This window comes from Mus musculus, chromosome 2 (genome assembly GCF_000001635.26).
Source record: "Mus musculus strain C57BL/6J chromosome 2, GRCm38.p6 C57BL/6J".
Lineage (NCBI taxonomy): Eukaryota > Metazoa > Chordata > Mammalia > Rodentia > Muridae > Mus > Mus musculus.
In genome coordinates this window covers 21,380,301-21,407,082 of record NC_000068.7, presented here as the reverse complement: position 1 = coordinate 21,407,082, position 26,782 = coordinate 21,380,301, and the positions used below count along the sequence as shown (strand labels likewise).

The window sequence follows — 26,782 nt, the reverse complement described above, 5'->3', positions numbered from 1 at the left end:
TATGTGTGTTAGTCACTTAGTACTTCATCAGTTGCATTTTCAAGTTCCATAGAATGAAGTGATTGACTTAAGTTGTGATTACCTTTGTCACTCCGTGTTATTTTAGGGATAAGAAATACACTTGGAACAAACACCTGTAACACTAGCACTTAGAAGCTGAGGTGGGGATCGGTAATTGTTGCAACCCTGAGCCTAGCCTGGGTACTAGGCTAGCCAGGACCACATAGCAAGTCTCTATCTCACACACACATACACACACAGACACACACACACACACAGACACACAGACACACAGACACACACACACACACACACACACACCTGTGCATGATGCATTTGAGTTAATCTATCAAAGAAGCACTCTTTAGAAAATCAAATTTACACATTGTTGATTATTAAATTACCAGTGAAACTGGGTTCAGCAAATTTCAAACAGAGAAAGCTAGTATATCTAATTAAATCTGAGGAAACTAAAGTAAAGGGGCTTGCATGAGACATCATTAGAAGCAGTAATCTGCCATTTAGCTAGAACACAACCCACAATTTACAATGGTACATAAGAAAAGGTATGTAGTGTTCCTGTGAAGGAGATGTCTAGATAACCACAAAGCTTTGATGTCTTTTAGATTCCCACAAAAGATCCATATTCCCCCAGACCACAAGATGGCAAAGGGCACTGTGCACCCTTGTTTCAGTTGCTGGGAGCATGGAACTGAGAACCAAGTTTTATCTCATCAATTTGTATAAATCAAAACTTAGTTTAGGAACTCTCAAGAACATAACAAAACCTCCAGAGGAAAAAAAAATCAGCATCTCCTAATTTTAGCAGAAAAAAAAATTATGTAAGAAATCCAAGCAGGTTAATGATTCACAACTCTGAAAACAAATTAGGGAAATCCACTCAGCTGGGCTTGGGCCTCATTCAGCTCCTCCATATAGCAAGATAGTCTTACGTAACCACAAGATAGTTAACCTAATGGAAAGAGAGCTTAACAGTGGCTGGAGAGTTGAGAAAGGGGTTTCCATTTTTACTTTGGAAGTTACGCTAGAAGAGAACAAAAGTACTGTGTGAAGATGAAGGGAAGCCTTCAACAGAGAACTGTCTTCAGATTTCTGCTCAGCACCTGGCACCCTGTGACAGACCTCGGAGGACCCAATTACTGTACTTCATTCTGATAAGGAAGTTTTACTTCCCTTTAAATGGACACTTTGCTCTAACAAAAGTGAAAAGGAAAGCCATGGCACAGTGTGAGCTCTGTTTAACCATCTGGACGATGGCCAATTCACCGCTTGCCATTTCTAGCATGAAATAAATGCATGAATGAGCACATGCAAGGCTCTTTCTTTTTCTCTGAGACAAAACCTTGTCCTAAACTCACAATCCTCTTACCTTGGCACTCCTGATGTCCAGGGTTCTAGCACAAGCTGCCCTCCTTGGCTTTGGCCTTACTCTGTTTCCACTGGGTTAATATGGTAGCCCAGGAGATTTCAGTAGCTGATATCCGGTTCAAGATTGTCCTTAATGTCTCTCAGTGAATCAGAAGGCAGTGTAACTGATTCAACTGCTCATAGGAACTCAGAGATTTGCAAGCCTTCAAAGCCTGTGTCCCCTGTGCACTATGAGCTAGTTTATCTTCTAGAATTAGCTGGCCTCCTCTGTGTCCAATATGGTAGACACTTGATTACAAGCAGCTATAAAATGCTTGAACAAGGTTATAGAGGCCATTTACCTGAATTTTTCATTTTATTTAATTTTAGTTATTATAAACTAATACTAGGAGCTAGATATGGCTAGTGCCTCTCCCAATGGACAGCACAATTCCAGAATATTTCTAAAAATTCCACTGAAAATAAGTATCATGGACAGAAGAACTAATAAACAGCTGCTTCCAAATTTTTCACTAAATCAGAAACTAAGCTAAAGATCTCTGAGAGAGCTGGAAACCCATGATGCTCAAGCAAATAGTTTCAAAAGAAGGGCCAAGTAAGGCTATCTTTAATTCTTTGCTTAAATTCCACTTCTCATATACTTCATATACATATACTCATAAATAACACCCATTCTTACATTTTTAAAACATATGTTCTAACTAGAAGGATGTGAAATTACAGACACACTCATACACAAGACAGTCCATTGACATGGAGAGACATGAGGGATGCTATCTATGATGTGTGTATGTGTGTGTGTGTGTATGTGTGTGTGTGTGTGTGTGTGTGTGTGTGTGTGTGTGTGTGTTACATATATGGATTTATGCAATCTTCCCAGTCCTAAAATTACATTTTTAATATTTTTTTTAATTTTTAAATTGTGCACATATGTGTATATCTGTATGAGAGCATAAGCACATATGAGTGCAGGTGCCTACTAAATCCAGAAGAGGGCACCAAATCCAATGTAGGTGAACATACAGACAGCTGTAAGCCCCTCAATATGGGTGCTAGGAATCAAACTTTGGTCCTCTGTAATAGCAGTATGTAATAGCAGTATGTAATAGCAGTATGTAATAGCAGTATGTAATAGCAGTATGTAATAGCAGTATGTAATAGCAGTTTCTAACTGCTGAAACATCTTTCCATCTCCCAAAGTGACATTTTAACAATTCTGAAAAAGTGTCTCAAAGTGAGAATAACTGAAAATGTCTTTTTCAAAATGTTTCCAGTGTTATGTGAATTTTGTTGCCAAAATCTACAAATGTTCAGAGCCCTGCAATGTAAACTTGAAGATAAAAGATTATATAAACATATAATCCTATAAAATACTAAACACCCAGGTGTCAGATTAGCTTATAGAGACTAACTCTAGGCAAGATAAAAAATTGCTGGCTGTATTTTTGCATAACCCTTTGAAAAACTCATAAATAAAACTGAAAAATAGGCAACATGATTTAGCAAAAAGAGGCAACAGCTGTTTCCATCCCTTTGGATTAATATATCCTTGCAAAGTATATTTGTCACTGTGACAGATGTTAAAACTGGTTATAAAACCAGCTGACCCTAGAAACCTTTGGATCACAGCATTCCCAAGTAATAAACTATTTTAATAATGTTATCAAAGAATTGGTTGTAACAGCCGGGCATGGTAGCACACACCTTTAATCCCAGCACTTGGAAGGCAGAGGCAGGCAGATTTCTAAGTTCGAGGCCTGGTCTACAGAGTGAGTTCCAGGACAGCCAGGACTACACAGAGAAACCCAGTCTCAAAAAAACAAAAACAAAAACAAAAACAAAAAACAAAACAGAAAAAAGAATTGGTTATAACATTCTCTATCAAAAAATCTACAAAAAATATTTTTAAAATTTACAGCATTGCAAGTTACTGTAATACTGTCATTACAGATATTACTTTTCCAAAATAATACCAATTTCATCTAAGTACTCCATCTTTATGCCAACTTATGTTTCCTGGTTTATAAAAAGATATATAAATATTATAAAAAATTGTATACTCTGTATATTAAAATTTTAGGAGGCACCTAATGTTCATTAAAGCCCTATAACCAAGTAGTTTAAAGCAATGGTCTTAGTAATTTCATTTTCAATTTTTCTTTATTGCTATAGTAGAAATACATAAAAGGAGACTTTGAAAATGAAAATCAATTCATTTTGTATTTCTGTACAACAGAATATTTTGTGTGCTCATAGCAGCAGTAGGAAAATCAGCTGAGAATTAAAGTGATACTGAAAGCTTGGTCCAGTCCATTCTGCAGGGATTGGGTCAGTTAAGAAGAATCACCATGCATGTCATCCTCAGAGGTGGCCTCAAATCCTGTTTGCTATGTTCCTGGAGTGAGGCTGCTTCCAGACCTGGCTATCTGAACTCAGCCGTACTTCTGGGGTGTCTGCCATTGTCCCACATCAGTCTGCCATTTCCAACATCGACCCTGCTCTACGGATATCTTGTTTCAGGAGTTGAAAAGTCCCTGAAAATTACAAAGTGCAGTTTGTCCTGCTTAAGACTTGACCATGTATAAATCCCTCTGCTATTAACAGGAGGAGAATAATAAACATTAGCAAAATATAGAACCTACTTCAAGCTGTGATTGGTGTCCTGGTTTCTAACGATACATATTCATAAAGATAAAATCTTCATAGTAAAAATGTGACTCTTATTGTTTTCCAGTAAATGGCAGATTATACAGTGACCCTGGAGTTAGAATCACAAGATCAGGACAAAAGAAAACCACAGCAGATGAAAAAATCCTCCAAGCAGGAGATTTTTCTTTGTTTTCCCAAAAAGTGAACTCTTCAAGAAAAACTCCAATTCACACCAGCAGAGAAGGACCTGGAAGGGCTTCCGAAGACCTAGACATCAGGTGTGATATGCAGCTACCGCGGCTTCATGAAGAGACCAACACCACCTGGAGGAGCTCAGAGAAGCATGACTAGTTTCATGACAAATAGCCCTTGTGTAAGATACACCACCCCACCAAGAACATCCTGAGGCCAACCCAGAACCAAAAACACGTTACTTTCTTTTTCCTTAATTTCCTTAATCTATTCTTCTCTCATATATTATATCCCCATGATGTTTTTACCTCCCTCCTCCCTTGTAAACCCCCTCCCCCATTTTCTCCCCCTCCCCCTCCTGTCCCATCCACCTCTCCTCCATTTCCCTTCAGAGAAGGGCAGGCCTCTCGTGGGTATAAACCAAACATAGAATATCAAATTGCAGTTAAGATTAGGCACCTCCTCTCCTATTAAAGCTGAATGAGGCAACCCAGTAGGGGGACCATTGACCAAAAGAACACAACAAGTCAAAGACAGTCACTGCTCCCACTGTAAGGAGTCACACAGAGGACCAAGCTATACCGCTGTAACATATATGCAGAGGGACTAAGTCAGTCCCATGCATGCTCCACAGTTGTTGGTTCAGTCTCTGTGAGGCCCTATGAGCCCTGGGTAGTTGATTCTGTAAGTTATTCTGCAGTATTTATTGTAATGTCCTTGAGCCCTCCGGCTCCTACAGTCCTGCCTCCCACCCTTCCACAAGATTCCCCAAGCTCTACATGATGTGTGGCTGTGGGTCTCCACATCTGTTTTCATCAGTTGCTGGATGAAGCCTCTCAGGAGTCATTTCATTGACTTTTTTCTCCTGTTGTATTTGGTTCTATCCTAGGTCTCCAGGTTATCTAGCCTCTGAGTCCTGGCCCTCCAAGCAGTGTCAGGGCTGGAGTCCTTCTCATGGCATGTGTCTCAAGCTGGACCAGTCATAAACAAAATCCCTTTCAACTTGAGTACCTGGAAAAGCCACAGAGCTTAGAGCCAGGTTCTAATGCAAAATATACATTGTCTTTTTTTCTCTCTCTCTCTCAAAAAAAGTTTATGAGTTTAAGAGTTTTGCCTGTATGTGTGTGTGTACCACATATGTGTCTGGAACTGTCAGGGACCAGAATTGGGCCCTAATCTCTTTAGTACCTGTTACAGGAGCTGTTCTGTGTATGCTGGAAACTGAATCCAGGGGCTTTGCTCAGCAGCCAGTGTTCTAACCTCTGAGCCCTCTATTCAGCCCCTCATTTCAGCTTCTTGATATTGTTTGTCCACTAAGCTTCTTGCTACAGTATTTACAAATGAGTCATTGAATTGCCACTGGTCCTAAAGAATATGCTTTTCAAAAAGTTTCACGATGAATTGAATAAATATAATACTTCCACATATAATTCTAAAAGCCACATATTTCAACCTAATCTTTGTTCATCCAGGATATAAAACACAGTAGTTCCTTGATATAACTTATTTGAAAGTGTTGAAAGTACACAAGACTCAGAAAATTAATATTGAGGAAACAATGAAAACAAATGAGTTTTCTCAACGCAGTTGTTGGTAATAAAACTATCCAGTTAAAAGAATGAATGCTATAAAGAAACCAAAATGACACAAAGAGTATTATGAGCTAAAAATGGCCTATCTTTCTGCTTCTAGATACACTGTTGAACGCAGCACCCCCCTGAAACAAGACTGCATAGAAATGGTCACCCTTAGACCAGTAACCGCGGTGGGACACCCAGCAGGAAAAATATATTCCATGCTAGCTAAAGACTATGCAAGTGCCCAAATGTAATTGTTATGGGGATAATAACCAAACTAAGGATAATTATCAATCATCAATTCAAATTTATATTTTTGGAACTGCCAGAGTAATCCAATGAGAAGTAACCCCCCCCAGCCCCCCACTCAAAAAAATACCCAAAACCATAGGAGTAATAAATATAGAAAGAGAATTTTATCTTTTGTGAATTAAGAAAGCAAAAAGGTTCAGACACATCCTACAGTCCCACTAGGGTATGGGATTGAGCTACAGAGGGTTGGCTACATGAAGGTATACAGATGTGGAAGAGGTCTGGGAACAGGTGTGAGGAACCAAAGAGGCGAAGTAGTATCACGGTAACACGATTGAGGTGCCATAGATAGAGAGACATAGGAAATGATAGAGGTATTGGGGTACTCGGGGAGGGAGACTTAAGGGATACTGAGAAAAAGCATGAGAGTAGATAAAGGTGTATGTGACAGATAGGGGAGTGGAAGAATTTGGAAGGTTATTGGGAGTGTGGTGATCTTGGGAGTATCTGAGTGATCTATAATAGCATGGAATTGTTGGGTGTGCACATGGTGCACATACAAGGAGAATATATCCATATATGTAGATGCATATACCTGTATACCTATAGTTGCAATGACAAAAAGAAGTACTTAATGGCAAACATCCTGCGGGCTTAAGTGTTCTTGCTTTGAAACCATATATATGCACTGTGCACAACTGTCATTCAGAACTGGAAAAAGTTCAAATTAAGGATGTTGGTTGTGACTTTGTAGAAACACCCTCTTATTGAAAACAAGTTGAGCCAATTTTCCTTACAAGTTTATGGAGTCAACATTGGGACATCCCAAGTGTTTAAGATCAGCAAACTGGAACTATGTTCTTTTTCACAGCATCTTTGGACCTTAGAGACAGATTACTGAGAACATATTTAGTATGTCAGAGTATTTCTCCTCTGAAACCACAAAAGGCAAGTGACAAGGTCATTGTGTTTTTCTGGACAAAAAGAAAAAAGAAAAAAAGAAAAAAAGGGCCTGTGCAGAAGGCTGATCTCTGCTTCTTATTAACCAGAATCCCACCCAAGCAAGCAATGGGATGGTGAGAGGAAAGCACACACACTATAACCAGTCTCTCTCCAGGCTCCTGCGTATAATTTTCTCCTTGTTTTCCAAATTGCCCTGCCACACCTGCTCTACAGCCTTTTAGCAGATGGCAATGTGTCTGAATAGATCCCACAAATGTGACAATAAGCATCACCGCCCATTAAGAGACGCTTAATCTGTTTGTTCCCACTGGGACTGTTCTCTCATTCCATGACTGTTTTATATTTCCAGCCCATTTTGGAGAATAAATTCAGCCTTTAATTAAAGTCACATTTCAGACATAACCTTGCTTGTAGCCTCATCTTAAGAGTCCCTCAAACAGTTCCTCTGCAACAATTGTGTTTCCCTGCCCCCACCTCCCTTCAGTTCATTTGACAGAACTGAGATCTGCACAGACTCGTTTTTTTTTTCCTCAGAAGTATGCACATGGTCATTCGCCCACGCAAATAAAACAAGTGTGAGAGGCATCCAAGCCTTCACTTCTGTTTTCCTTGGATCTTATCCTTGTATTCTTACCTCTGAGTTGTTAAGGTGGCATTTGTGAGTTCCTGAAAACCAGCCATCACTCGAACATTGGTCAATGTCCACTTTCTGAAGGCTTATATCAACTTTCATCACACCCCTAAAATGAAAAAAAAAGAAAGAAAAGAAAAAAATAAGCTGAGCCTTTGAATTTGTAAGTGTTCTGCCCTAGTAATCAGACAAATGTAAGGAGAGCCTTAACTTATTCACCCATTCCGATTTAACTTGGGTTTGCTCGGTACAGAAACACAGGAGGACAAATGTGGCAAGTTCTGATTTTGCTCGACCTTCACTATCTCTGGCCCCTGGCATACAACAGACACTGTACATAGCTGAAGGTTGACTAAAGCAGACAATACTGGTGTGGACCTAGCAGAAACCTTGACTCTGACATAACACCCTCCAAAAAGTATCTTCTCTAAGTGAATCCCAGACAAGCTTCGACCCCTTTCCTACTACTGCTAAGTCTCATACTGTGTTGAGAGAACAGAGAGGTTAGGGTAACTGGAGGCAGGGGGTGAGAGAAGAAAAGCTTCTCTTCCTCTGATCTTCTATAAGTGGCATAAGTTCATAGAGGATAGATAGGTGGGTATTTACAGTGTGATGTAAAATATAGAATATAGGAGTTAGTAGTAGTAGCCATGATTAGGATAAAAGAACCTGCACTTGCTTTGGCCAGCTAACACGGTACATTCAAGAGCGGTTGGCAAACTGCTGCCAACAAAGCCAATGTTGCTTATGAATGTATTATTCATGGTGTTGTGGGGAGACACAAACATATCCATGTGTTTCTGACATACTCTACATGACAGATAATAAATGATAGTTAAAATAAATTCTATTACATGTGCTGATTGATTTTTTTGTTTTGTTTTGTTTTGTTTTGTTCTTTGTTTTGTTCTTTGTTTTGTCAATTGGATGCAAGCCTCGGTCATCTGAGAAGAAGGATCTGAAAAAACACTCCCATTATATAGACTCAGACTGAGTAGTAGGCAAGCCTGTGAGGCAGGTCCTTGATCAAAGATTTGATGGGAGAGGGACAAGCCCAGTGTGAATGGTACCACCGCTGGGTGGGTATGCCTGAGTTGTCCAAAAAAGCAGTGTGAAGAAAGCATGTAAGCAAGCCAGTAAGTAGTGTACCTCCATGGTCTCTGCTCCAGTTCCTACCTGCAGGTTTTGACCTTGACTTTCTTCAGTGACAGGAATGCGATCTGCCACATATGAGCAAAATTAACTCTTTCCTCCCCAGACTGTTTTTGGTCATGGTGTTTATCACAATAGAAGACAAAGAATAGGACAGGAAACATTACAAAGGAAGAAACATTACGGCGGAGGGAAACGGGTCAAGGGGATGAGAGGAAGCCAGGATAAAATTTATGACTGGAATAATTATAGCCCTTCATACCTTTCATTACCAGAATCATGAAGTTTTCCACTGGACTATTATTGGTTACTGCATTTTAGTATTCTCCCATGAATGCCTCATTATAAAGCATAAATTAACCAAAATATCCATTTTTACGTGTGTCACAATTGTTAGAAATAATGAGTTCTGATTTTCTTCAGCTGTTTGCAACACCAACGGGAGCTTAGTGCTACGACAGGACAAATGTCCCAGCTTGCTCAGCACCATTCTCACCGGTGCTACGATTCTGCTCCTTTTCCTTGAAGAAAATTGGCTTCGGAAATAAGTAGCGTACTGGTTAAGAACGTTCTCACTTAATTTCAAGTTCATACACAGACACCAAAAAGTCGGCCACAGACTTTCAATCCAGCCACAAAACACTTTGGGTTTGCGAAAAAAAAAAACACCAGAGGTAAATGAGCCGTATGGCCGCCAGATGGGAAGTCAGCGCTGACTCATCTTCATTAGGTCTCCTTGGTGCCCAGAGAACTACTGCGTCCTGGGGAAGGAGCTGCAGACTTCCGAAGAGGGAGAGGGAGTTCGGGAGGACTTGGTGAGAGGGGGAAAAGCTCTCTTTCTGAGGAACAGCAGACAGGTGGAAGGAATGCAGAGACCCAAACACAGAAAGTCCCTCATTCAGAAGCCAGTTTGCAGCCCCAGCACGCCTGTGCTTGAGTCCCTAGAGCAAGGTCTCAGGGGCGGAAATGTTCTTCTTCCACATCTGGGAAGCTCCACGGGCCACCAGAAAAAGTCTAGTGGTGACCTCCAGAGACTGGAAAACAGCAACAACTACTCCCCTAAGCCCCTTGGTGCTCTGCAGACCAGTGTGTTCCCTTACTCATAGTCTGAAAAAAAATTCCATCTGTCCTTGACAGTTCTAATATTCTGTCTCCGGGAATATCTCTATGTGTCACAGCTACCTCCAAGTGCTGTAAGTTTGCGTCCTCACACTTTTCTGGTATTTTGACATTTCTATCCTATAGCCATTATTGCTAACTGGTTTCAGATCTTCATATCCAACCCATGTAAGAGCTTTTATTTTAAAGATTTATTTATATATTTTATGTATGTGAGTACACTGTCACTGTCTTCTGACACACCAGAAGAGGGCACTGGAACCCATTCAGATGGTTGTGAGACACCATGTGGTTGCTGAGAATTGAACTCAGGACCTCTGGAAGAGTAGTCAGTGCTCTTAATCACTGAGCCATCTCTCCAGTCCCCATGTATCGGCTTTTTAATAGTAACTGTTTGGTTCTATCTGGCATTGTTCCAGGTGGACGTCCCAAGTGTGAAGTTCATAAAGTTCAGAGCTCTCTTTCTGAAGTAAACACTAAGTTGCTGATACACATTCATAACAGTTCAACCTTTGTCCTGACAGATTCGTATTATAACTTTTGATGGATTCACACAACAGACACGCAGAGTATTACCAGAGGCCAATTCTGTCCCCAGGTGGCTCTAACAATAACTTAGTGTTTGAATTTGTTTCCCTGTTGCTGTGATAAACACCATGAACAGAAAGCAAGCTGGGGAAAGAAAGGATTCATTGTATCTTACACTATATATTCCATCATTGAGGGAAGCCAAAGCAGGAACCTGCAGGCACAAACTGAAGCAGAGACAATGGAGGAGCACTGTTTTATTGGTTTGGTATCTATGACTTGCTCAGTGTGCTTTCTTATATAACCCAGAACCAACTTCTCAGGGGTAGCACCTTACTTATTCAATGAACTAGACCAACCCACATCAATCATTAATCAAGAAAGTGCTCTACATACTTGCCTACTAGCCAGTCAGGTAAAGGCAATAATTCCTCCATTGAGTTTCCCTCTTTCCATGTAGCTCTAGTGTGTGTTATGCTGACCAAAGCTAGTCTTTAGCTCTGCTCAGTGTGATTGCAGACAACCTTAACATACAGCCTAAATAATGTTGTACCACCTCTTAGCTAGCTTCCAAAAATGCCCAAAGCTAGTGAATGGATACGTGTTATTGTATAAAGAAACCATTGTGACTAAATTGTGTTTCTTCCAAAAATTTTCAAAAGCAGTTGATCAGTAAACTCGGGTCTACAAGGACCTCAAAGGATATCATGCAAACAAGTGCTTTTAAGCATAAGTATCATACAGTAAAGGTTATATAACCCTTAAAATATGTAAATATGATCCTCACCCTTCCCTATTCAACACCAACATTTTCCTTTTCATAGAGTATAAAACACAAACTTTTTTGCTACACATCTCATAGCTGTAGATGGGAAAGCACCTGGAGATGAGAGAATAGAAAGAACTGTAGATCACAGAAAGCTTCTAGGATTTACTGTGTTTCTTAACCCTGTAACCTTGGACTGTAAGTCTTTGCTCCATTGCTGAAGATGGAAATGTTGGTAATAGCCCATGGAGTTGGTATTAATGAGAAAACTATGGAGAGGTGTTCTCACACTATAAAAGGAGAAAGGGAAATACTAACCTGGCCACAAACCCTTTGATCTACACTGGAGATTGACCACGTGCCTGTTAGTGTAATCATGACTCAACAGTTGTGGAATTAACTAAATACTATCTGACTGGGTTTAAGGTCCACTTCATCAAATGAAACCCCATGTCTAACACTGCTCAGGTAGTCAAGAACCTGAGACTAGATAGGCCATGGACCTAGGGGAAAGCTGAATACAATTTTCTGCTAGAACAATGTAGCAAAATAACGCCATTCGGCTATCCCCATAGATCAATGTCTTGCTCAGCCATCTTCAGAGAAGCTAATACCTTCAGTGAATGGAAACGAATACAGAGACCCTCAACTGGGCAACAGGGAGAGGAACGCCCAGTCCTAGGAAACATCTCCATTGAGGATGTCCCCTCAGGACTCAGGGAACTCTGTGGAAAAGGAAGAAAAGAGACTTCAAGATCCAACAGGGACAGAAGACAACAAGGAAACAATGCCTTCCAGACATGATAGGAATGACCACATATGAACTCACAGGTCCAAGACAGCCAGACAGGGTCTTAGCACTGAGAAGGGCTGGAGTTGGCATGATGTCTCATCCTTAACCAAGAAGCTATCTCCAACTGACAATCACTTGCAAAGGAAAAAAGTTTTCTCCAATGGAGTCTTACTGGGCATACACTTAAGGGTGGCCCCATGCCCAGCAGTATTCAGCCAACAGAAAATGAACTTAATGGTATTTGGAGAGGGATTTGTTTGTTTGTTTGTTTGGTTGGTTGGTTGGTTTTTGTCACATAATGCATTGTCTGGACTTTTTTTTTTTTTAACCTTAGTCTTTTTCTTATATATTATAGCTTCTGATTTGGGGATTTTATGGGCTTTCTCTGTTAGTGAGCATGTGTATGGGGGGGGGGTTGTTTCTCATGTTTTTTCTTTGTTTTGTTCTACTCTGCTTTGTTTGTTTTTGTTTGTCTGTTTTCCAAAGAAAAAGAAAGAAAACAGGCATGGAGCTGGATGGGTGGGGAAGGTGGGGAAGATCTGGGCAATAACAGAGGGAAATCATGATCAGAATATACTGTATGGGGAAAAATTTTCAATAACAAAAAAATACATACTGTTAAAAATTACATAGAGTGTGCTGAAATGAAAAGTCGCTAAAAGCAGGGACTGGCAGATGAGTTGCACTCAGCCATCCCCCTTCCACCAATAGTTAGCTGGAACAGACTCCCAGGCTGTGGACTAGTGCCATAGCCAACATGTGCCACTACACTAGCCTTGGACTCAGAAAGGCCTTGGTGATAGTTAAAGTGGGAATCTGTTGGTGACTCCTGAAAGACAACGAGGAGCCAGGCAGTGGAGGTTCACACCTTTAATCCCAGCACTTGGGAAGCAGCAGCAGGTGGATCTCCGAGTTCAAGTCCAGCCTATTCTGTAGAGTGGATTCTAGGACAGCCAGGGCTACACAGAGAAACCCTGTCTTCAAAGAGAGAAAGACAGACAAAGAGAGAGAGAGACAGAGACAGAGAGAGAAACAAAGAGACAGAGAAACAGGGACAGACACACACACACACACACACAGAGAGAGAGAGAGGTAACTTTGAAGTTGAACAAAAGTGACCTTTGTCATTAAAATAGGTAGAAATTTTGACAACATCAACCTATTGACGACCTGTGAAAATATAAACTTATGGATCTGCTGACATATACTCTAGGCAAATGCAAAGGAAGAGCTGTCAGATTCCTTCTAGTAGCCAAAGAGATAGTTACACACACACACTCTTTTTTTTAATCGTGCGTTAAAACATACATCACAAAATTTATCAACTTAACAACTTGTAAATCTCTAGTTTGGTTGTTTTCAGTATTTTCACACCATTGTAAGACAACCTGTAGAACCCTTCCTTTTGCAGAATTAGAGCTACACTGAGATTCACCACGCCCCATCCTGCCCAGCCCCAAAGGCAGAACCACTCTAATTTCTGGCTCTTTCCTCTTGCATTTCACATGGTATTTGTCTTTTTATTGATGGCCCATGCCACTTAGTATAATACTCCAATCCTGTGGATTATATATGCTCCAATTCATGTGACATGTAACAGAAATTGCTTTCTTTAAAGTTGAGAGTTATTCCTCATTTTATTTATTCATCTACAGGTGGGAACTAGACATCTTGGCATCTTCAAGGATTTTTAAGTAGCATTTGAATGAAGTGTTAAAAGCCCAATCTGCAGTATTTGAAAATAAAACTGTTTCCTCTCCTTCATGTCTCCTAGCAGTACGGCCAGTACATCAGTTTTATGTGATGCTGAAGGTCAAACCCAGGACTCTATGCATAATGGGCAAGTTCACTACCCACTGAGTTATATAGAACTACCCACAGGGCCTGGGGTTTCTAAAACAAAACAAAAATGCTTGTGTCAAAGAAGTCTGAGTGTGGCTTCTTTCTGGTATAATGCAACCTAGTAAGATTCACAAACAACCTGTGGGAGCCTTCAGCAAGAAAACTTCTCTTTGTCAGAACGACTGCCCCAGAGAACCACATCTAATTATAATGCAAAGAACAAGAAACTGTGAAATTCCCCAGTCCCACCTGATACATCTACAACACAATGCCAGCAACTAAGGCTCAGGATCATTGAAGGAGTGGCAAGATTGTAAGAGCCAGAGGGATAGGAAGTTTGCTGTGAGATCCTGTCTTCTACAGGTCGTCAAGGCTGAAGTCTCAGCAGTATGGAGACTGAAACAAAAGCAGACCAAGGGCACTAATGGACATGCTAACAGAGAAGCAGAAATTCTCAATGGGCCTCAGCCACAGAAGAGAACTACCAACAACAAGGGAATGCTGGGAGCAGGGGAACTGGTCTTTCCCAGGGAAGAAACCTCTATTGGCTATCCAACACCAAATAGTCAATCCTGAGATCATATACATATAGGTAACTCTAAACAGACTGTACAAGTTATATTTATATATTTAAGAATGCATTATATATATACACACACACAATTTTAAGAGGGCATAAATTTGAGAAAAAGGAGGTGCATTGGAGGTTTGAAGGGAGAAAAACAAAAATGGAAATGATTTCATTTTAATCTAAAAAATAATAGAAATAACTTAGAAAAGTAAAAAGCTTATTATCAGTTTTAAAAAGAATGCCTACAGCTGTCAGTTCTTGACATAAACAGAAGCATTGGCATCTTGATTGACAGAAAGAGACATAATATTTTAAAGTATACCTCCCATCCCTTTGAGGTCAACAAGCAGGCTGAGACAGCTACACAGAGTCTCACTTCCTTGGGGAAGGAAGGATAACTTAGAGGACAGAATCAAGAGTCCATAGTGGAGAACTAAAACCTTTGAAGCATCCTGAGAAAAACTGGGTCCTAAGAAATGAGCTGGCAATATGTGCTCAAGTAGATTTCAAAACTGTCAGAGATCAGAGGCTGCTGTTTATGTCTTGTTCCCCGTGGCTTCTGAACTGGAAGGCTATCATAGTTATCCTAGCTTTTTACCTGTGTTGTTTGTTGGTTGGGAGGGGGTTGGAGGGGGGAGGGAGGACACAAATTTCTTTATAGGTCTCTTAACTGTTCTTCAAAGAACTACAGGCATGGAACCTCAAATTCACCTGGACCTAAGAGGCTAGAGTGGAAAGATGTCCTCCTGAGAAGGAATAAGTATATTTTCATTAGGGAAGCTAGCTAGCAGTACATGCTCTTAATTCCAATATTTAGTAGGCTAAGGTAAGGGGATCCAGACCAGCCTGGGCTATACAGTGAAGCTCTGTGTAAAAATCAGCAAGTAAACAAAAGATTGAAGCTAAATAATGGCATCACTGGCTTGTAACAAGAAAGCCCATACCCTAAATACAAGTTAAAATGAATGAGGTACAAAGACAACCTTCTTACAGAAGAGTTTTAGTGCAAATATACAAGGAAAGGGGGAAAATAAGAAATGACTTGTCATTAGAACATTAATGAAAAAGTGAAACATAAAAACATAAAAACTAGGCCTTTAGACCCAGGCTTGAGAATATGACCTTTGTGACTAAATGCTCCAAGGCATGCTAATCATAAAACAGATAGTGACATTCCTCCACCCACCTGCCTCCTGGGTTCTTTCAGGGAGCGTTTGTTCAAAAAGGAGCACCCTGACCATTCATGGAACCTGCTATGCAAATGTGCTATTGTTAGAGGCTCATAGAAACTGTCTTGAGAAATAACCTCACAATTATCAGATATTTTCCTTGGGACTTCCTCGTGACTCTTAACTGGTATTTTTGGTATTTTCCAAAAACACCCATTGAGTTGTGGTTTCTTCCTTTAAATAACCCCTTACCCAGCTATTCGGGGCGCCACGGTCCTCTACCCCTGAGTGGTATATAAAAGTCCTCTTGTGGTTTGCATCAAGACCATTTCTCATGAGTGATTTGGGGTGTCACCTCTCCTGAGTCAGAAAGTGGGGGAGTCCTCACGTTGTGGGTCTTTCATTACAATGGGGTGATAAAGCAGCTGAGCGGTGTAGCATCTTTGCTTAGAATGTACACCTGGATTTGTACATCTAGTCCAGAGGGGGAAAGAAAGAGCAACATAGTAATAATTATTGCAACTAAGACCTGCTGAAAGTTAGTAGAAAAAAAATCTCCAAGAAAAAAACAGGATATTTGTATAACTTCAAAAACATATTGGCAAATATATTCATTACTGTAGTGGATTTAGCATACTATCTAGAACTCTTTGGTATAGATTCTTTCTTCCAAGAAGAGGCAAGTGCTTCATCTCCCTTTAAATGTAGTTCTAGCAAAATGTGTCACTAGACAAGGAAACACTGAGAAACTAAAGGCAGAGGGATGTGGTAAAGGAATGTATTATGATGTGTTCACCTTCTAAGGCTGCTGTACTAAGTACCTCAAGCTAGACAACTTAAAAACGCTTGATGTTCTCATACTTCTCTAATGTACAAATGAAATGTAAAGATGTTGGCATGGTTGGTTTCTTCTGCAGCCTCCCTCCTGGCCTTGTAGGGGCTTCCCATGGACTTCCCTCTGTGCCTCTTACAAGGACACCAAATATATTGAATTACCTACTCTATTGACCTCATTTTGACTTAATTACCTCTGTAAAGATACTTCATGTCAATTCACATTGATGTTCACATTCCTAAGATGCTGGAAGTTAGAACATCAACACACATATTTGGGCAAAACACAGTGCAGCCCATGACATATGATACAGAAAACAGCCCTCAGCACATAAAACCTAAAGAAGTGTGAATGAAGTCTGTACTTTAGACACCCACTCCTTATACAGCCCATTTTCTGGTGGTTACATAAAATGTGCTATTTTGAGAAGCAGAATGAAGTACATGAAGACTTTTTTGTAATATCTTACTTAATCTTCTGATCTTTAAAATCATTTCTAATTAGTTTCTAGTTAATTATTAAACATTATTTATTGAAAAGACAAAAGAATTAAAGAGAAATTATCTTAAAATGTCAAAAAACATGAAAACAAATAATACATAAAATGAAAAGATACAAAGATATATGTAAAAGCGTAGTTTGATGAATTATAGTCTTAGCAAGCTTTAAAATGTGGAGGAAATAGATAAATTGACAGAAAATATAAAATTTCCACCAAGAGAATAGAAAACTTGACTAGAAAAATTATGCACAAAAATTTGGTTTTACTTTATTTTTGTTTTTAAAAGATCTAACATTTATTTAATTCATAGTTTTAGAGGTTTCCATGCATGGTCCACACTAGAGCAAAACATCCTAAACTTAAAGCAGGTGGAGAAGGGCATTGTCTCCATCATTTAGACAGGAGACAGAAACAGAGGAAGGGGCAGGGAGCAGGCATAATGAGGTATAACTCATTGAAAAATATCAATATCTATCAATGTTTGTGCATCAGAATGAGAAAATCACTACTGTTATACCCAATGTATACACCCCATGTCATATTTTTGTCCAGAATAATTATTGTAATTTTGTAGTTGTAAGTTTAAATAGATGAATAAATATTTCTATGTTCCAGTTTGATATTGACTAGAAGTTTAAAATATAATTATATTATGTGTGTCACTAGAATCAAATGATAATTAAAAACAAAAGAAAAACTAACCAAGCTATTATTGCCTGTCACTAAGGCCTCTCTCGTTCTGTTTCATTGTCCCACTTGACCAAACTGTTTAGATGAGTCCTTAGAACTGTTGCTGGAGTCCTTCAAACACTCTGCATTCTGAAGGAAACAAACTTCTCTCATGTCTTGAGTCTAGTAATTGCATTCTCTATTTTTTTAAAATGAGAGCCAACATAGTCATCCATTGGACTGAGCACAGGGTCCCCAATGAAGGAGCTAGAGAAAGGACCCAAGGAGTTAAGGGGTTTGCAGCCCCATAGGATGAACAACAATGTGAACCAACCAGTACCCCCAGAGCTCCAAGGGACTAAACCACCAACCAAAGAGTACACAAGGAGGGACTCAAGGCTTCAGCAGCATATGCAGCAGAGAATGGCCTTGTTGGAAATAAATGAGAGGAGAGGCCCTTGGTCTTATGGAGGCTCGATGCCCCAGTGTAGAGGAATGTCAGGACAGGGAAACAGGAGTGGGTGGGTTACTGAGCAGAGGACGAGAGGGAAGGAAATAGGGGGTTTTCAGAGGGGAAACTAGGAAAGGGGATAACATTTCAAATGTAAATAAAGAAAATAGTTAATAAAAATTAAAATTAAAAAAATAAAATAAAATGAGAGCCAAGACATTAATCCTAAAATTAAAATAATGAAAATTTATCATAAATTATCATACCATATCGCGATGTCTAAAAACTTAAGAAATATAATAAGATATGTCTCACTTAATTAGAACAATCAGCAAACAAAATACCATATAAATAATATACTTTCCAACTTGGTTGTAAATAACAAGCGAATCAAAGAATTTGTTTGAATTGGAGGGGAAATGACTTTTTTCTACCATGTAGCTATAGGAGAGTTTAGATTCATGTTTCATTAACTTTAAGTTTTACCTAAATTTATCTTTTTTAAATTTTTTTATTAGGTATTTTCCTCATTTACATTTCCAATGCTATCCCAAAAGTCCTCCATACCCTCCCTGCCCACACTCCCCTACGCACCCACTCCCACTTCTTGGCCCTGGTGTTCCCCTGTACTGAGGCATATAAAGTTTGCACAACCAATGGGCCTCTCTTTCCACTGATGGCCAACTAGGCCATCTTCTGATACATATGCAGCTAGAGACACGAGCTCCAAGGGGTAGTAGTTAGTTCATATTGTTGTTCCACCAATAGGGTTTCAGATCCCTTTAGCTCTTTGGGTACTTTCTCTAGCTCCTTCATTGGGGGCCCTGTGATCCATCCAATAGCTGACTGTGAGCATCCACTTCTGTGTTTGCTAGGCCGCAGCATAGTCTCACAAGAGACAGCTATATCAGGGTCCTTTCAGCAAAATCTTGCTTGTGTATGCAATGGTGTCAGCATTTGGGGGCTGATTATTGGATAAATCCCCTAATGTGGCAGTCTCTAGATGGTCCATCCTTTTGTCTCAGCTCCAAACATTGTCTCTGTATTCCTTCCATGGGTGTTTTGTTCCCAATTCTAAGAAGGGGCAAAGTATCCACACTTTGGTCTTCATTCTTCTTGAGTTTCATGTGTTTTGAAAATTGTACCTTGTATCTTGGGTATTCTAAGTTTCTGGGCTAATATCCACTTATCAGTGAGTACATATCATGTGAGTTCTTTTGTGATTGGGTTACCTCACTCAGGATGATGCCCTCCAGGTCCATACATTTGCCTAGACATTTCATAAATTCATTCTTTTTAATAGCTGAGTAGTATTCCATTGTGTAAATGTACCACATTTTCTGTATCCATTCCTCTGTTGAGGGGCATCTGGGTTCTTTCCAGCTTTTGGCTATTATAAATAAGGCTGCTATGAACATAGTGGAGCATGTGTCCTTCTTACCAGTTGGAACACCTTCTGGATATATGCTCAGGAGAGGTATTACAAGATCCTCTGGTAGTACTATGTCCAATTTTCTGGGAAACCGCCAGACTGATTTCCAGAGTGGTTGTACAAGCTTGCAATCCCACCAACAATGAAGGAGTGTTCTTCTTTCTCCACATCCTCGCCAGTATCTACTGTCACCTGAATTTTTGATCTTAGCCATTCTGACTGGTGTGAGATGGAATCTCAGGGTTGTTTTGATTTGCATTTCCCTGATGATTGAGTATGCTGAACATTTTTTCAGGTGCTTCTCAGACATTCGGTGTTCCTCAGGTGAGAATTCTTTGTTTAGCTCTGAGCTCCATTTTTTAATGGGGTTATTTGATTTTCTGGAGTCCACCTTCTTGTGTTCTTTATATATATTGGACATTAGTCCCCTATCTGATTTACGATAGGTAAAGATCCTTTCCCAACCTGCTGGTGGCCTTTTTGTCTTATTGACAGTGTCTTTTCCCTTACAGAAGCTTTACAATTTTATGAGGTCCGGTTTGTCATTCTCGATCTTACAGCACAAGCCATTGCTGTTCTATTCAGGAATTTTCCCCCTGTGCCCATCTCTTCGAGGCTTTTCCCCACTTTCCCCTCTATGAGTTTCATTGTCTCTGGTTTTATGTGGAATTCCTTAATCCACTTAGATTTGACCTTAGTACAAGTAGATAGAAATGGATCAATTCACATTCTTCTACATGTTAACTGACAGTTGTGCCAGCAAAATTTGTTGAAAATGCTGTCTTTTTCCACTGGATGATTTTAGTTCCCTTGTCAAAGATCAAGTGACCATAGGTATGTGGGTTCATTTCTGGGTCTTCAAATCTATTCCATTGGTCTACTTGTCTGTCGCTATAACAGTACCATGCAGTTTTTATCACAATTGCTCTGTAGTACAGCTTTAGGTCAGGCATGGTAATTCCACCAGAGGTTCTTTTATCCTTGGGAAGAGTTTTTGCTATCTAGGTCTTTTGTTATTCCAGATGAATTTGCAGATTGATCTTTCTAATTCATTGAAGAATTGAGTTGGAATTTTGATGGGGATTTCATTGAATCTGTAGACTGTTTTTGGCAAGATAGCCATTTTTACTATATTGATCCTGCCAATCCATGAGCATGGGAGATCTTTCCATCTTCTGAGATCTTCTTTAATTTCTTTCTTCAGAGACTTGAAGTTTTTATCATACAGATCTTTCACTTCCTTAGTTAGAGTCACGCCGAGATATTTTATATTATTTGTGACTATTGAGAAGGGTGTTGTTTCCCTAATTTCTTTCTCAGCCTGTTTATTCTTTGTGTAGAGAAAGGCCATTGACTTGTTTGAGTTAATTTTATATCCAGCTACTTCACCGAAGCTGTTTATCAGGTTTAGGAGTTCTCTGGTGGAATTTTTAGGGTCACTTATATATACTATCATATCATCTGCAAAAAGTGATATTTTAACTTCTTCCTTTCCAATTTGTATCCCCTTGATCTCCTTTAGTTGTTGAATAGCTCTGGCTAGGATTTCAAGTACAATGTTGAATAGGTAGGGAGAAAGCGAGCAGCCTTGTCTAGCCCCTGATTTTAGTGGGATTGCTTCCAGCTTCTCACCATTTACTTTGATGTTGGCTACTGGTTTGCTGTAGATTGCTTTTATCATGTTTAGGTGTGGGCCTTGAATTCCTGATCTTTCCAAGACTTTTATGATGAATGGGTGTTGGATTTTGTCAAATGCTTTCTCTGTTTCTAACGAGATGATCATGTGGTTTTTGTCTTTGAGATAGTTTACATAATGGATTACTTTGATGGATTTCCGTATATTAAACCATCCCTGCATCCCTGGAATAAAACCTACTTGGTCAGGATGGATGATTGTTTTAATGTGTTCTTGAATTCGGTTAGCGAGAACTTTATTGAGGATTTTTGCATCGATATTCATAAGGGAAATTGGCCTGAAGTTCTCTATCTTTGTTGGATCTTTCTCTGGTTTAGATATCAGAGTAATTGTGTCTTCATAGAATGAATTGGATAGAGTACCATTTGCTTCTATTCTGTGGAATACTTTGTGCAGAACTGGAATTAGATCTTCTTTGAAGGTCTGATAAAACTCTGCACTAAACCCATCTGGTCCTGGGCTTTTTTTGGTTGGGAGACTATTAATAACTGCTTCTATTTCTTTAGGGGATATGGGACTGTTTAGATCATTAACTTGATCCTGATTTAACTTTGGTACCTGGTATCTGTCTAGAAATTTGTCCATTTCATCCAGGTATTCCAGTTTTGTTGAGTATAGCCTTTTGTAGAAGGATCTGATGGTGTTTTGGATTTCTTCAGGATCTGTTGTTATGTTTCCCTTTTAATTATTGATTTTGTTAATTAGGATCCTGTCCCTATGCCCTCTAGTGAGTCTGGCTAAGGGTTTATCTATCTTGTTGACTTTCTCAAAGAACCAGCTCCTCGTTTGGTTGATTCTTTGAATAGTACTTCTTATTTCCACTTGGTTGATGTCACCCCTGAGTTTGATTATTTCCTGCCATCTACTCCTCTTGGGTGAATTTGCCTCCTTTTGTTCTAGAGCTTTTAGGTGTGTTGTCAAGCTGCTAATGTGTGCTATCTCTAGTTTCTCTTTTGAGGCACTCAGAGCTATGAGTTTCCCTCTTAGAAATGCTTTCATTGTGTCCCATAAGTTTGGGTATGTTGTGGCTTCATTTTCATTAAACTCTAAAAGTCTTTAATTTCTTTCTTTATTCCTTCCTTAACCAAGGTATCATTGAGAAGAATGTTGTTCAATTTCCATGTAAATGTTGGCTTTCCATTATTTATGTTGTTATTGAAGATCAGCCTTAGTCCATGGTGATCTGATAGGATGCATGGGACAATTTCAATATTTTTGTATCTGTTGAGGCCTTTTTTGTGACCAATTATATGGTCAATTTTGGAGAAGGTACATGTGGTGCTGAGAAGAAGGTATATCCTTTTGTTTTAGGATAAAATGTTCTGTAGATATCTGTTAAATCCATTTGTTTAATAACTTCTGTTAGTTTCACTGTGTCCCTGTTTAGTTTCTGTTTCCATGATCTGTCCTTGATGAAAGTGGTGTGTTGAAGTCTCCCACTATTATTGTGTGAGGTGCAATGTGTGCTTTGAGCTTTACTAAAGTGTCTTTAATGAATGTGGCTGCCCTTGCATTTGGAGCATAGATATTCAGAATTGAAAGTTCCTCTTGGAGGATTTTACCTTTGATGAGTATGAAGTGTCCCTCCTTGTCTTTTTTGATAACTTTGGGTTGGAAGTCGATTTTATCCGACATCAGAATGGCTACTCCAGCTTGTTTCTTCAGACCATTTGCTTGGAAAATTGTTTTCCAGCCTTTTACTCTGAGGTATTGTCTGTCTTTTTCCCTGAGATGGGTTTCCTGTAAGCAGCAGAATGTTGGGTCCTGTTTGTGTAGCCAGTCTGTTAGTCTATGTCTTTTTATTAGGGAATTGAGTCCACTGATATTAAGGAAAAGTAATTGTTGCTTCCTTTTATTTTTGTTGATAGAGTTGGCATTCTGTTCTTGTGGCTATCTTCTTTTTGGTTTGTTGAAGGATTACTTTCTTGCTTTTTCCAAGGTGTGGTTTCAATCCTTGTATTGGTTTTTTTTCTGTTATTATCCTTTGAAGGGCTGGATTCATCGAAAGATAATGTGTGAATTTGGTTTTGTCATGGAATACTTTGGTTTCTCCATCTATGGTAATTGGCTGGGTATAGTAGCCTGGGCTGGCTTTTGTGTTCTCTTAGTGTCTGTATAACATCTGTCCAGGCTCTTCTGGCTTTCATAGTCTCTGGTGAAAAGTCTGGTGTAATTCTGATAGGCCTGCCTTTATATGTTACTTGACCTTTTTCCCTTACTGCTTTTAATATTCTATCTTTATTTAGTGCATTTGTTGTTCTGATTATTATGTGTCTGTAGGAATTTCTTTTCTGGACCAGTTTATTTGGAGTTCTGTAGGCTTCTTGTATGTTCATGGGCATCACTTTCTTTAGGTTTGGGAAGTTTTCTTCTATAATTTTGTTGAAGATATTTACTGGCCCTTTAAGTTGAAAATCTTCATTCTCATCTATACCTATTATCCTTAGGTTTGGTCTTCTCATTGTGTCCTGGATTTCCTGGATGTTTTGAGTTAGGATCTTTTTGCATTTTGCATTTTCTTTGATTGTTGTGCCCCTGTTCTCTATGGAATCTTCTGCACCTGAGATTCTCTCTTCCATCTCTTGTATTCTGTTGCTGATGCTCACATCTATGGTTCCTGATTTCTTTCCTAGGGTAATGATATTCCACAGAATGTACACATTGCCTATGAAAGAGTTACCTAAAGGAAATACATATTCACCAAGCAATGCAAAGGGTCAAAGTGAGTGTGGAGCCTACCTAAGGGTTGTAGCTTATGGAGGCTATTATATTTTGAGTTGTCCTTGCTGTCAACAGCATTCTATGCAGCTCCAAAGTGCCACTGTCTTTTAGGTTTCGCTTCTAACTCATGTACACACAGACACACACACACACACACACACACACACACACAGAGAGAGAGAGAGAGAGAGACAGACAGACAGACAGACAGACTGACAGACAGACAGACAGAGACAGAGAGGAGGGGAGGGAGGAAGAGAAAGATTCATGCAGAAAAAACAAGCCTACTCTGAGACACAGGTGTTGCTGATAAGGCAGAGGGTAAAGAAGCATCCTGTGTCCATGCAGAAAAATACAGGGTACATGGGAAGCTATTTTGCTCACTCTTTCACAGAAGCATCCTTAATGTGGTCCTTTCTTCTTTGGTTGTGATTGACTTCTGGAGGCCCCCTGCCTTTCATCCTCTAACAATGATAACAGAGTAATTAAGAGTCAGAAGTGGTGGTGCTGGACTTTAATCCCAGCACTTGGGAGGCAGAGGCAGTGGATTTCTGAGTTCAAGGCCAGCCTGGTCTACAGAGTAAGTTCCAAGATAGCCAGAAACCCTGTCTCAAAAAAAAAAAAAAAAAAAAAAAAAAAAGACAGAATTTTTCTCTTTCAACATTTTTTCCATTTCTAGTAAAAGCTAATATGAAAGCAATTTTTTTAAATGTAACTTCAAAATCACCAGAGATGCACAATTGAATGTCATTATTAACTTAGCTTACAGGAAAATGAAAAATCAATTAGAGCAATAATGGTTACTAGGCCTGGCCAAAAAAAAATTTTTTTAAATTAAAAAATAAAAAAATACAAGCCTGTGGGTAATGAACAAAGCAAATATGGTTTATAAACAGTGTTCTGTTGAACTGAATACACCAGGTACTAAAAGTTACATTTCAAATTTCTGGCCAGCTGGGGTAGTGCACACCTGTGATCCTAATACTTGGGAGCTAATGCAGAACTACCACCACAAAGTCAAGGCCAGCCTAGACTACATAGCAAACTACAGGCAAGCCAATTCTACATAGGAAAGCCCTGTCACACATGCAAAATGTAATTTATCCTCATGGAGTAATTTCCAGCTTTCAAAGGACTTAATATCAGATTTCCTATTTAATACCTTGGCAGTGCATACTTGTCTTAGTCACAGCTTAAAGGGGATAAGTAAGATAATGTCAAAAGTAGCTAACTGAGAGGCTGAGGAGATGACTCAGTTGTCAAAGCACTTGCCATGCAAGCATAAGAATCTGACTTTGTGTAAAGGTCCAGGTATGGTAATACATAACTTTGATCCTTCTGCAAGGGAGGTAAAGATGAGACAGTGCCTAGAGCTCACTGGCCAAGAGCTCCCGAGTTTACTGAGAGACCTTGTCTCAAAATCACTAAGGCAAGAGTGATAGAGGAGGGCATCCAACATAGATATCTAGCCTCCAGGAGCACATACACCATGCATGCACACGTACACATAGGTGCAATTGATGTCTGGAGAACAGAATCAGGAAAGTACGTTCTCCAACAATCTGAGCCTGTCAAAGCCATGCATATGAAAATACAACTCCCTCTCAAAACCAAAACCTGCATCTTCTGCCAGCCACACCTTTGAGTCTTCAAACAGAATTATATAAAGTCAAGCTAGTAGGATTACAATCTCTGCGCTGCAACTCAGCATTAAAGGAGAAAAAAAAAGAGAGAGAGAGAAAAAATAAATAAAAGAGAAATATCCCAAGGATAATAGTAGAACAACAATAAGGCAAAAAATAAAATAAACAATAAAAATAACCTGTCTAGATGTGCCGATCAAATATTTATATAGCAAAAGAGATGTGTTAGGAGAAGCCTGACTCTTGCTGGATATGCCCAGAATGCAAAATCCTGACTTCTCTATCTAGGCCTTGTCTAGAGTTCTATTCCACAGTAAGTAATACTGCAAGACAATGCACTGTCTCCTGCCAGTCAAAGAGAGTTTTCTTCTGCTTATTATAGAAGTCCCAGGCTCAGGATTCACCTGTACACTGCAGTGCACTGCATGAGCAGGTGTTCGTCATGGCACTTCCATCTTATTCTGAGATCTCGTCAAGATTGAGGAACTCTATTGACTGATCTGTTTCTGTTCCAGGAGCCATCTGTCATCTTCAGCGATGATAAAACAGTAACAAACAAGCTTATCCACATGCAAATAAAGTCTAGGTAGGATTTGCAAAGCACATACAAACTGTCTTTTGGTTGCTCTAGGTCCTATCAAATAAGTTGTTTAACCATAAAAAAACAAGTCTGCATTCTTACTACATTTAAGGTCCGTATACACAATATGAATCCATCAATAACAGTGCTGCTTAATATCTAAAATGTTAGAAATGCAAATCCAAGCACTGTTTGGGACATCTAGTGTGCATTTTCAGAAAACAAGAATATCTTAGCACATACATTCTGCCAATGTATCAGGGATTATCTCTCACCATTAAGACACAGGTGATCAGAATTGTTTTTTCTTTTGGTTAAATATTATTTTCTATAAATTCTAAGTAACCACATATTTTTACAATAAAAAGTAGTTTTGACTTAGACTAGACAATAGTCATCTCACTCTTTTTGTGCTCTCTGGAGTACAAAAAGAAAATTTATAATGTTCCAAGCTTTCTTTTTACCCATCATTGTTTTGCCTGCAGCCCAGAGTGAATCTCTTCCAGCTGTCCAACCAAAGCCTATTTGGTGAAGGGAAGGGAAGTGAGCAAATGGACTCTCCAGCACCATGATTAAAAGCATGTTCATCATGCTCCCATGAAATAGACAAGAATGAAGCAAATAATGGCACAGTGATAGAAACTGCTTTGTCATTGTGAT

General features: G+C 39.4%; 1 protein-coding gene across 1 annotated transcript in view; it reads right to left on the bottom strand.

Annotated features, from left to right (window-relative positions):
• The window catches only part of Gpr158 (G protein-coupled receptor 158), a 462,978-nt gene that overhangs the window by 423,462 nt on the left and 12,734 nt on the right, over positions 1-26,782 (bottom strand). Inside the window, exon 2 of the mRNA NM_001004761.1 lies at positions 7,657-7,762. Within this exon, the coding sequence (NP_001004761.1) occupies positions 7,657-7,762 (106 nt within the window). The remainder of the gene's footprint in view (positions 1-7,656; positions 7,763-26,782) is intronic.